The sequence below is a fragment of the Microtus pennsylvanicus genome, chromosome 7 (genome assembly GCF_037038515.1).
Source record: "Microtus pennsylvanicus isolate mMicPen1 chromosome 7, mMicPen1.hap1, whole genome shotgun sequence".
Taxonomy (NCBI): domain Eukaryota; kingdom Metazoa; phylum Chordata; class Mammalia; order Rodentia; family Cricetidae; genus Microtus; species Microtus pennsylvanicus.
In genome coordinates this window covers 96,067,683-96,080,225 of record NC_134585.1, presented here as the reverse complement: position 1 = coordinate 96,080,225, position 12,543 = coordinate 96,067,683, and the positions used below count along the sequence as shown (strand labels likewise).

The window sequence follows — 12,543 nt, the reverse complement described above, 5'->3', positions numbered from 1 at the left end:
CTATAAAACTCATATTGGAATGTGCTGGACATATAAAACAATGTTAAGAGAGATGACATTCTAATGCTGTTTATTGTGTGAACAGAGCGTGTTCAACCATGGACACAGGCTCTTTCATTTCTCAGAGCAAGATCTTAAAATGTTCACCTAAGGTCAAGGATTTGTCTGCCAAGTTTATTTCTAAGCTTCTTTCTTTTTAAAAGTTCTGGTAAAGATGGACTTTGACGACTGTTGAACTGTTTGCTAGTAGAATCCAAAAGACTTTTTTTAAAAAAAGAAAAAATTTGAGACAGGGTCTCTGTGTGTAGACCTTACTGTTCTGGAACTTACTATGCCATAAGGATAAGTGAATGAACTGAAAGAGAGGAATAAAGTCTTTTCATGTTGAATTGTATGATTAATATAGAGCACCTTTTCATTTGTTTTTGCCTTTTTCATTGTACCCAAAATGGCGTTGATGTTTCTCCCCTATGGTTTCATATATTTCTTATTAAACTGATTTCTAGGCATTTTGGTGTCTTTGTATGTGATTGTTGTTCCTGCTGAAGTATATAAGCATTTTTCTTTTTTAAAAAAAATCACAAATGTGCAGATTTCAGTACACTAGTTGATCCCACGGCACCTACATGAGTTTCTTTATTGCACGCAGGGACTTTCCAGTTAGTTATCTGAGCTTCCGAGGTCTGTAATCATGCCCTCTGCAGACCAGCAATTTTCTCCTGATTTCCGATTTCTAAACCTCTAATTTCTTTTGCTTTTCTGACCCTGAATAGTTTCACAGCGCCAATAAATTGGAAGTGTTTTAAAAGCAAATATATTCTGAAGTTTCATCGGGGTTTCAAAAACCTAAGAGCAAACACAGACTTAATGCTATTTTATTCTTTTGATCTAAACATTATTCTTCATCAGGCCTTAATTTTATGCATGTAGCTTTGCTAATGTGTGTGTGAGAGTGTGTGTGAATGTGTGTATGTGAATGTGTGTGAGTGTGTGTGTGTGAGTGTGTGTGTGAGTGAATGTGTGTGAGTGTGTGTGTGTGAGTGTATGTGTGAATGTGTGTGTGAGAATGTGTGTGTGAGTGTGTGTGTGTGAGTGTGTGTGTGAGAATGTGTGTGTGTGTGTGAATGTGTGTGTATGATTCCCTAATCCTGTGCTAACAAAAAATGACAAGAAAGCTTCATTTTGCCCTGAAAGGGACACAGAGAAACGTGTACAATTTGAATGTCTTATGAGTGACCTACTTAGTCTCACACTGAGCTAGGAAGGGAAAATATGCCATATCATATGTCCTGAGGTCACCACCTCTTCTACCTCTGAAGCCAGCGCCAATCTTTCCACCCTCAAGTGCAGACCTTGCCAGTACTAACTCCCCAAGTGCAGACAGGCTGCCTAGCTGTCCGCTGAAAACGCCCATCACTGACTTGGCGGGAGATGCATTAGCTCACAGCCTGAGGTTTCTTCCACACGGCTGCCTTTCATCACCACTAGCAAAACCATTCCAACTTGCAGGAAGTAGTCCGGAGGGCCGCCCAGATAGATGTATGGACATCTGTATGCAGATTTCACCCAAGCGGACAACACACTGTCAAGCAGGAGGCCAGAAAAGAATTGAGTGGGAGGCAAGAGTGTGGGGGAGAACTCCAAACCTTAAATGCACAGGAGACTCAAAATAAAGTAGTATGTGAAGCACCAAGGGAAAAAAGGTTGTTTTTCTTTTGTTTGTTTTCTTCCATAGTCCCTTTTCATTGCCTGTCAAAGCTCATGCACGGGTGCCTATGCCTTCTCGAAATTCAGCCACTGCCCTAAAAGGGTGTGTTACACCTTACACGCTCGGCACAAGCAGAAGAAACAATTGATGTAGTCAGAAGAAGTGTTTAGAGAACGGTCTTTGGCTCTATAGCCACACTTCTCATGTTTTGCAGCTTTTAAGGCTTGGCACAGCTCTTCCACGATAAATATGATAATTTCTACCTTAAACAAATGCTTGCTTGTGCAGGAAAAGGAAACGGTGCCCTCAAGCCTATTTCTGTCTCCCCTGCTTTGTCCAAAAAAAGGCTAATCAATCAGTACTTCTGTCTGCACTCAGAAAGTTAGTACTGGCAAGGTCTGCACTTGAGAGTGGAAAGGCTGGGGTTGGCTTCAGAGGCAGAAGAGGTAGTGACACCAGGACATGGGATGTGGCATATTTTTCCTTCCTAGTTTGCTGTGAGCCTAAGGAAGTGTTCACAGGTTGTCCAGTCTAGCCTTGACTGCATATTCTGAGTAATGGAACCCAATATGGACGCTGCTTGGTTTTGAATGCCTGGTTTCCTCTCTGCTCATTGTATGGGCTCAACCTTCCTCTGATCAGTTTTCTCATCTATAAAATAATATCTACAGCAAGACACTCTGTGGGGCCCCTGTGGGCTAGTACTTGTCAGGAGCTTAGAAAAGGAACCAAGCAGGAGGAAGAGCTCCACAGACACGCAGTTGTTCGGTAGCTCCATGTAAGTTTCCCATGGAGTCATGGCTGTCGTCCCAGCCGAAGAAAGAGGACAGCAGATCGGACTCTGTTTAAGTGGAAACCTTAACAAATTTCATTGTCAGGGTTGATTGGGAGGAGGCGACTATAAAAGTAAGAGGGCTGGCTTCCCTGATATTTGTGCAAAAATGCTGGGAGTTTTGGTACACACTTGTAATCCCTGTATGGGAAAGATGAAGACAGTGCCTAACTGGTGAGCTCCAGGCCAGCAAGACCCTGTCTCTAAGAGGTGGATGGTGTTTCAGAGTACGACCCCTGAGGTGCGCTCTGGCCTCCCCACGCTCACGCGCACACACATGCATGCACACACACACACACTTCATTCTCGCATGCACACACACACGCACGCACACACACACACACTTCACGCACGCATGCACAAACATCACACACGATGCACACACACACATACACGTCACTCACACATGCACACACATATATCATGCATGATGCACACACACACACACACACACACACACACACACACACACACACTTCCTCCGATTCTTTATGCAGGTATGCTCACATTGCTCCTAACATCAATATCTTTCTGTCCAAGCATTACTTGATTTTAGTTCAGCCACTAAAATGTTCTAGTTGTTTTTTCTGGTTCAGTTATGTTTTATCAAGATAAGCAACAATAACCATAATAAAAAAAATAAGATACCGTGGGAAAATGGATTACATAAGCTCCTCTGCAGAATTTAGAAAAGAATCCTTCACTGGCGGATTCCATCCTGACCCCTACGCATTCCATCCCACTCGTCACCTTTAGGACTTACTTGCAAGATTGGTGGTTTTCAAATTGTTTTCATAACCTGTTAGAGGATTTGCTGATTGTCTTTTCCCCTGAGACAGGCTTTCTCTGTGTAGCCCTGGCTGTCCTGAAACTTGCTCTGTAGACCAGGATGGCCTTGAACTCAGATCTAGATCTTCCTGCCTCTGCCTTCAAATGCTGGGATTAAAAACATTTGCCACCGCAACCCAGCAGTGATTATTTTTAATACAATATTTTTATTAATTCTGTGAGGAATGTATTTTGGTCTTGTTTACCCCAACTCCTTTTTGTTTTTAAATCCATGGAGTCCAATTTGTGCTGACCACATATTTCTAGATGAGGGACCACCCTCTGAAGTGTGTAGTCCATCTATGGGGGAGCCACACCCTTAAAGCAAAATGACTCTCCCTCCTCCAGAAGCTGTCAGCTGACAATCCCTCCTCAGCGAGGAGTGGGAGCTTTTGTGTCCCTCACCTCCGCATGCTGGAATGTTTACTGGCTGTCCATACACATATACGTGTTTTTAAAACCTTCTCTGGAATAGGAACCATCCCATGACTCATATGCAATAAGAGGAAGTCTTTCTGTGACCTTTCTATTTGTTTCATACACCAACATATGAAGGTATGAGTGTGCCAAGCTGTGACAGAGTATACTGATTTTGTGGGTCCCCAGCCAAAGTTGCATCAACACTGTATGAGCTGGTCAAGGCAATGTCTTGTTTTACTTAAATTATTGTTCCTCAGGGACTTTTCCCAGAAGTACTTATTTATTGTAAACACGTTTATATTTTCCAAAAGAATGGCAGCGCCAACTCAACAAGCTTTCTTTAGCACACCAGAGCACCCTGCCCATGCCTTAGCCTTTGCCAAGGGGCAGATGGGAGCCACTCTCGCCAGCCCTACTCCCTTACAGTTCAGTCAGTACTTACTAGCCGCCTGCAGCATGCCGGGGGAGAGTAAGACCCTGGCGAGCAAGAGGAGTCCCCCAGGATGTTCAGAAGGACCTGTGCTTGTGTGTTCACTAAGACAAGCGTGGAGCCTGCTTGACCTTCCCCTTCCAGGACTATTTCTTGCTTTTAAAAATACATAATCAGCTCTTTAAACCTTAATGTACAACTTTATGTAAAATTCTGATAAATTTAACCTGAACACATTGAATTTTCTAAACAATTGTTTTCTGAGTGGTTTACTTGCATGTATGTATGTATGTATGTATGTGTGTGCACCACATGTGTGCCTGGTGTTAGTCCATGCCAGAAGGGCGTGTTGGATCTCCTGGGGCTGGAGTTACAGATGGTTATGAGACATGATATGAATCCTAGGAACAGAATTCAGGTCCTCTGCAAGAGGAACAAGTGCCCTTAACCTCTGAGCCATCTTGCCAAACCCCCAGGGCTATTTCTTATGGCATAGTCTTGAACAATAAAGACTAACAATTTTGGTTATAATGAAAAAGTGAATGTCAATGATTCTCCTTAATGATAACAAAGAACTGGAGGAGGAAAGATGTACACTAGCCCCTTCATAAAAACCATTCATTTGACAATAATGCATAATATCATTGATATTATAATATAAACACATATATTATAACACCGTACACATTTGTTTTTGCTGCCTCTAAAGAATTATTACATTTTATTGTGTGTAATGTGTATGCCCATGCACTATGATGTATGAATGTGTATATATATATATATATATATATATATATATATATATATATATATATATAGAAAGAGGGGGGGTTGGGGGATGATTTTCAGGAGTGGGGTCTCTCCTCATATCATGCGGGTCCTGGGCATGAAACTCGGGTCACCAGGCTTTGGGGCAATTGCCTTCACGTGAACCACCTCTCCAGTCCATCACTAGTGTGTGAAGACCACATGGACTTTTATTTTCTGCTGATTTTCCCCCTTATTTAGCTGTTATCTATTATATATATTACATAGTCCCTCTTTGTCTCTTCCTTATTATGAGCCACACCTTGCATCTCCCTTATATTTTTAATAGTGTTTAGAGGAGGAACAGACAGCACCAAATCCCGAATGCCTTGTGTACATAAGCCCTTACCTTGGAGGAACAGGGAGCCTGGGACACAGTGTACCTGCGTTTGGACTCTGAGTATAGTTGAAGGAGTTCAAGCTATAGACACACAGGAAAGACCCTGAAATCAGAACACACATACACTAGGCTATTGCATTGCATCCATTTTCCTTGGGAAGCCAGAAAAGAAGCCATGGCCACTTTACCAAATCAGGAAGGAACTGAAATGCATTACCCAGACTTGGAAAAGAGATAACCTGCACACTATTGGTGTATCATCTGAGGTGGTCTTGGCGTCTCTTTCCCTACAAACCCCCAAATTCAATACTCTAAATCATAGGTTTGGCATTAAAATTATCTGAAGGTTATTTGAAGATAATTTATTGTAGAAGGTTGATATTTTTAAGCCAGCTTTGAAAATATTTTTTTAAGATCTCACACTCCATTTTTTTCAGACAGATAAAATTCACAATCAGGTTGCCTCAGTTTTGTTTTTTTTTTTTTTTTCTTTTTGCTTTTCTTTTAAAAATTAACGGTAAGTCTGAATTGTCTGGCCCAAGTGGTTTTAGTTCAACTTCTGACTCCTTCTGTCAGTGAAAGCACTCAACGACTCTGACAACTTGAACAAAAAAACCTCCACGTAGGTGCTCTGAACAAGAGCCTCAGGGCCCTGCATCTGGTTGTCTCCTTCTAAGTCTCTAAGGTTGACCTTTTATTGCCGTGGGGCAGTGACCACACCCAGGGGGTTCAAATAAGTGCAGAAAGCCTCAGGTGATGTTGAACAAGTTCCTGAAGAAACACTTCTGGTCCTTTCCACCTGAGAGGCGCCTGCCTGCAGAGGGGCCTAATTCCTACCTTTTCAGAGAAAGTAGCTTCAGGGTAAACTACACTATCTATCTGGGACCCTACAGGTTGCTTCAGGGTAAATTACACTATCTATCTGGGACCCTACAGGACCCTACGGCTACACAGGGTGACACGGGGAAGAGTGGGCCCTCAGCACCTACCATTGATGTCGGCGAAGAGCTGGACCTCTTCCAGGGTGTCCAGCTGCTTCTCAGGACAGCTGGACACACAGAGGGCTGTGGGACCAAGCCACTGGTCTTTGACTTCCAGGTCACAGGCATTCATGAAGAACACGTGTCTACACATGGAGGAAACAAAGCATGCCTCAGACCACGGAGACCAGTTGGTTTAACGGCGGGCTTTGAAAATGTAGCCTGTACCATCGTAAGGGGAACGACCAAGGCAAACTTTTGTAGCCAAATGCTCCCAAATAACTGAACATTATCACACCAACTGGAGGCATCTTGCGAACCATATCCAAGCGTGACAAACCTCTCCTTCTCTAGGCTCTGCATCTGAGAAGCGGGGGAGATAGCAGGAGTCACCTGAGATGTCACCGAGGAAGAGAGGTCAAACTGCTCACGGTGTGTTAGAAACGGCCACATGAGCGACTTAACGGAAACCACTCGAAGAGTGGAGCTCAGGGAAGCGACGGTGGGAAGGAAGGAGCTGAGGCTAGGGAATTAAAGCAGCTCAAGGGCCAGCAGAGCCAGGCCACCTTCAGCTTCTGGGCCCAGAGCTGGCTGTGGCCATCAGTGGGTTACGTGCAGCCGGCGGCAGCAAACCAAGGCTGCTAAAGTCACAGAAATGCAGGGAAAGAGCTCCTGGGGTCTGACTGGGAGGGGGAACACCTAGCGAAGGGGTCTAGAAGTCACTCTCCCTCCACTGACCGTGGGTGGAAGGAAGATCGTACCAGAGAAACGGTGGGGCGGATTTCATGCGTGAACAACACGAAAGACTTTATTTTGTTTAAAAATCTAAAATAGTGTTAAAATATACGTCCAGTTTGCCTCCTTGATCATTTCCAGCACACAGTTGGGGGACACGAAGCGCACAGATGGGTCTGTGCGACCGTTCTCATCAGCAACCGGTGGAAACTGTTCAGAGAGACAAGCTCCTCATTCCCCCTCCTTTTCCAACCCAGGCAACCACTGGTTCACCTGCCCTCCCCCACCCCGAAGCAGAATGCAAAATGCACAGCTGCCTGTCTGCTGCGGAGACCCTTGGCGTGGGCACAGTGAACATCTGCTTTAGTTCATGCAGTCTCAGGGGAGCATTAACACAGCCTCGAAAGACAGGCGTCATTACCAATGTAAAAAGATTGGCCGTAGAGAGGCTAAGGACTCTGCCCCAGATCACAGAGCTGAGAAATAGTGGTGGCTGAACGTGAACCCCGAACTGGCTGATTCTACGACTGCTTGCTCCCTCGCTTGCACGAGCCGCCTCCTTTCCAAATCGGGAAAGTTTCCCATGCTCTTAAACGAATGCAAAGTTTTGGAATACAGCCCCTCTCTAGGTAAGAGACCTAACTAACTCACAAGACTTACTTTTTGAGAGTCATGTCCTGCCCTGAGAGGGGGGCCCCTTCCACTGGGGAGTTCCTCTTGCCACAGACATTGCCGAAGCTGTCATAGCCGAAGAGGAGTCTTCCCGCTGCTCCAGCCACCACCGAGTAGCCCATGATGAACACCTGGCAAAACCCAGGGGCATATGATGACTGCCTGGCCACAGGGAGGAAACCACAGCCCCTCACATCCCTGGAGAGGCTGGTGTGAAACCTAAGCAGACAAGGGAGGAACGACTACAGCTCCTCAGCCCTTCCTGCCCTTAGCAGCGATCCCATCCACGAAGGTAGGGTCCCAGCATGGCCAACGCTGGTGTAGCCGTGAGCAGGGAGGGCGCCCTGAAACACACAGACTTCGCCCTCTTTGGCTCTTTCTTCTCTCACCTCCTCTTTGGCTTCTTCAAGAGGTCATCACTCTGTGATTTTTTTTTCAACCAAAGTTGACTGGGATGGTTTCCATTTTACCCCTTGAGCCTGTCTGGGTTGTGGAAGGGCATCGAGACTGTGCTAATATTTTCCCGTGTATATATGTGTGGGGATGGGGATGGTTGCATGTGTGCATGCCCATGCATGCATGCATGCCTATGTGTGGAGGTCAGAGGACAACTTTGGCTGTTGCTCTGCATACGGCGTCCACTTTGGTTTTTTGAGACACAATTTGGCTGGCTTGAAACTCACCAAGTAGGTTAGGCTGGCTACCCAGTGAGCCCTAAGTGTCTGTCTTCATCTGTCTTCTCCCCTGATCAAATTCAGGTCCCCTAACTAGCAATGCCAACACTTACTGCCTGAGCTATCAGGCATCCACCTTTCCTTAAAAATGTTTTTTTTATCTTACTTTTTAAAAAGTTGTAGAGAACTCTGTCAAGTCTCTACAGTCAACACACATCAACTCACAAGGCTGAAGGCATATTTGGGTTATTTGCTTAAAATTCACCAAGTAAAGAACTTAGGAGATAAAAAGGAATTTCAGGATTCTGTTTGGCAAGGGCATCTTGCGATCAACAGGTGGTTTTTTTTTTTTTTGTTTGTTATTTTGTTGTCATTGTTACTGTTATTCTGTAAATCCACTTTTATAGGAAACGTGGAATATCTGAAACTTCAGTCCAAACCACTGCAACATCCGTACATGCCTGTTTGTCCACTGCCAAGGCTTCTTCTCACAATACAAACTCAGAGCAGGGATAAGTTTCCTGATAGAAAGCCACCTAAAAGTTCGTGATACTCGCAAGCTTATTGAGGACCAGAGGCTGTGGGAAGCTATCCACTAACATAAGGGATGGCCACAAGTTCCAAAGTGACACTGACTTACAGCCAACATACTTCAGGGGTTCTGCATTCATTGTCAGCTTTGAAATAAAATAATAACAGGTGAACAGGTGGTGTATGCCTGAAACCCCAGCTCTCAGGAGGCAGAGGGTGGAGGATGGGGAATTCAAGACCAGCAGTCTTGGTGACAGAATGAGTTCAAGGCCAACCCCAGGCTACGTGAGACCCTGTCTCACAACAACAACAACAACGACAACAACAAACAATAGTATTAAATATTCCTCAAGCGCTCAGGGATGCCAGAGACTGTTACAGAGGACACAAAGATAAACACAACCTGGTGCCTACCCCAAAATTCAGCCCCCAGGATTGTTATTGCTGATGGCACTGCCCTTGGGGAGGGTTGAGCAAAGAGGTTTAGGGGAAGTACTTTGCAGCCCCCAAAGGAACAGGACTTATCAACTGTACCCCACGTGAGGGAGGGGGACCCTTGTCCCTTCTTACTTCTCAAGTTCCTCCTCAGTTTAGCTAGTGAGATTTTTGGGATGTACAGGTCACCTCTGCTAAAAGTTAGGGTCACCGGGAAGTACACGAAAGTGTGGTTCGGTGTGCCTAAATGCACTTGGCATGTCCATCTTCTGTCCGCTTCCCTTCACCACTCCCGTGGCCTTATTTTCTTTGTTAAGGTGAGGCTGGTGAGCTCCCGGCCTCAGAGCCCAGACTCCAGCATCAGCATGTATGAAGTGTGTGTGTTAGCGTGCTGTGGCTTCAAATGAAGTCACTCTAAGCAGGGTCTGGGAAGTGGGAGTCTCGAAAGGGAACTAGGAAAGGGCGATGTGGGAGAGGACACTGGACAGTAAGTAGAGGCCAGGCTTGGTCAGAGCTTCCGGCTTGTTTTCTGGTTGTGTGTGTAAGACAAGCACAGGCTGGTGCTCTTTCTATCTGAGAGGACCAGCGCTGTTTGCAAGTCTGGCAACCCCTCCCCCCACTCCGCTTCTTTGACCAGCCCCGGCTGAGGGCAGTGCCATCAATAATGATCCTGTCCTACACTTGGTCAGCTGGTTTATCCATCACGGGGCCCAGAGGTGGAAGAGTGAATGAGCGCGCACACACACACACACACACACACACACACACACACACACACACACCTTGTTCCGCTTTAAATAGGTATCTGTAGCTAAAAACTTTGCAGAAGCTGGAAGCAGCCAGTCACCTAGGAAAGAACTCTTTACTAAATGCAGTAAAGAGAATCCGGGCACACAGAAACCTTTAGATTTATCCTGCGAATAGAGTGTACTTTCTCTGCAGTTTCCAGCTTAGGACATGGAATGTCTCAGTCAGCTCATAATTTTTGAGGCCGTGAAGGGCCATCTATGATCTTCTCCCTAGCAGCTGCCCGCCTGAGAGCCGGAGTCATAGAGGATCATTAAATAACATTAACAGTCCAAGGTCAAAGGCAGACACTGGAGAGACAGCTGCTCCCTGTATTTACATGAAGTGGGGGAGACCAGCAACCCTTGCTGGGGAAGGTAATAAGACTTGGTATACACAGCCTTTGTCAGGCTCCTCGAGGAGAGTTCAGTAAAACAGCAGCAGCAGCAACACCCCTAGGCCCAGCCTTTTACTGTGTGTCTAACCAAGTCGAGCTATGCAAAACCAGTTGGAAAATTAAAAACTGAATACATGCCTTCTTTACTCGGGAAGAACAAATGTGGCACTTCAGGGTAAACTCAGTCTTTTCAAAGTAGGCAATTGCTATTAGGTAGATAATATAGGGCACTGTGGGTTAATCATTTACTGGGCAGCATATAGCATGCTCCGACTTCATTAACACAGCCTTTGAAAAAGGTGACTGAGGCTCTAAGAGTGAGAGACTCAAGATTCAGCTCCAAGAGGCTCTCAGGATTGGCGTGACAGGGTCTGCCACCAATCACGTGTACCTGACAGGATGTGATGGTTTGCAGCATCAAATTGCTGAGCACAGTAGGCCAAGGACGTGCACATGTGGTCGTGTGTGTCTCTGTATGCACACAGTTAAAACATATCCCTTGGCTTTTCGAGATTTTCCCCTTTGTTAGAAAACAGTTGAGGAATATTTGACTGCGGGACATGGTGGGTGTTGATGGACTTCCACTCTGAGAGTTTGGAGAGCAAAGGAATTCATCTCACCCTCACCAAGAAAAAGACACCACTGTGAACCGATTCTCCATTTCCTACTGGAGACCCAAAACATCTCTGTCTACTGCAAGAAGACAGCCTCCTCAGACAGTTTAGGAGCTTGTGAAATCCCAGAATAATAATTTCCTAACTCCTGTTCATTCTGGGCACAAGTTTGTCCTTGCAGCATGAACATGTAAGAGATATTTGCGTCTGGACACACACAAGGGGGCCTTATGCCTGCCAGGCAGCCGTACTTACCAAACCAGTCCAAAAGAGAAAGAACAGGACCAGCCACGCCGTATCTGTGCATTTCCTATAAATCTGGGGTCGCCACTCGCGCTGCCCGGGTGTTTTCTCTGCGGAAACCTACCAGAAGAATGGAGAGTTGAGAAAAGGAAGAGAAACAGGTGGAATCAACCGAATCCAAACCTTTCCAAAGAAGGCTGCTTAAAGTAACTCAACTTTGTCACCTGACTCTTTCTCCTGGGGAGACCTGCAGGGTGGGTGTGAAGTCCTCTGGGTGCCAAATTCAACTGGAGGTAAGGGCACCCGTCTCCCCCCTAGTCCCTTGTGTCTTTCTGACCTCGGCCCGATATTTGTGAGTACTGGGTCCTCCGGGCCAGGTGTCCTTAAAGGAGCGGTGTCGCGGAGAAGAGACTTGATCCCCAAGGGACATGGGAGGCGGAAGCGTCCTGTCTGTGCAGGTGCCCGCAGAGGCCGTTTCCCTAGGGCCCAGGTTGTCGCCCTTACCAAGTACTCTGCGCCCAGGCACTGCATGGTACACTCGGTAGCTAGGTCGGGGATTGGCAGCCTTGGTGGCCGCGGTGCACACCGGACAGAGGTGCAACGGCCGGCCCAGGTGGCCCAGGCAGGGCGGGCAGGGCGCAGCGCCGCCTAGCGGCAGAGGGCGCTGATTACCCCCCACTCCCCACTCCGCCCCAGGCCCGCCCTCTCCTCTGTCGCTTTCCTGGGAGCTTGGGTGGCACCCGCGCAGTCCGAGCTCCCAGGAAGTGCACCTGACTACTGTGCGCCAGCCGCGGGCTGTCAGGGCCTGGAGTAGGAAGTGAGGCCTCTGGGATCAACCCCTGAGGGCGGGGAGCTTGCAGGGGTGTGTCACACACAGGTAACCGGTGCTTTCTGTGTGCAGAACCCTCACCAGCTATTTTGGGACAAGCCTCTAGTTGCAAGTTGTTATCCTTGAGCTACCGTTCGACGGAGGCTGGGGCAGGACCGGAGGTGGTGCTCAGGGAGACACGCTGTCAAGGGCTGTCAAGGGTGTCTACCTTTCCATCTGGTATTTCTCCAAGGCTGCAGTCTCTGCCCAGAGTCTTTCAGAAGCCTGAAACTCAACAAGTTC

General features: G+C 46.7%; 1 protein-coding gene across 3 annotated transcripts in view; it reads right to left on the bottom strand.

Annotated features, from left to right (window-relative positions):
- Slc44a3 (solute carrier family 44 member 3) overlaps positions 1-12,162 on the bottom strand; it is a 69,783-nt gene extending 57,621 nt beyond the window's left edge. The window contains exons 1-5 of one of the 3 annotated variants that reach the window (XM_075981494.1): positions 11,937-12,162; positions 11,445-11,552; positions 7,741-7,883; positions 6,355-6,491; positions 5,375-5,468 (exon numbers count right to left, since the gene is read on the bottom strand). In XM_075981494.1, the coding sequence (XP_075837609.1) occupies positions 5,375-5,468; positions 6,355-6,491; positions 7,741-7,883; positions 11,445-11,552; positions 11,937-11,963 (509 nt within the window). In that variant the 5' untranslated portion in view covers positions 11,964-12,162. Of the gene's footprint in view, positions 1-5,374; positions 5,469-6,354; positions 6,492-7,740; positions 7,884-11,444; positions 11,553-11,936 lie in introns of those variants that run through there. The other 2 variants (XM_075981493.1, XM_075981495.1) reach the window with 2 other exon arrangements.
- Positions 12,163-12,543: the final 381 nt, after the last annotated feature.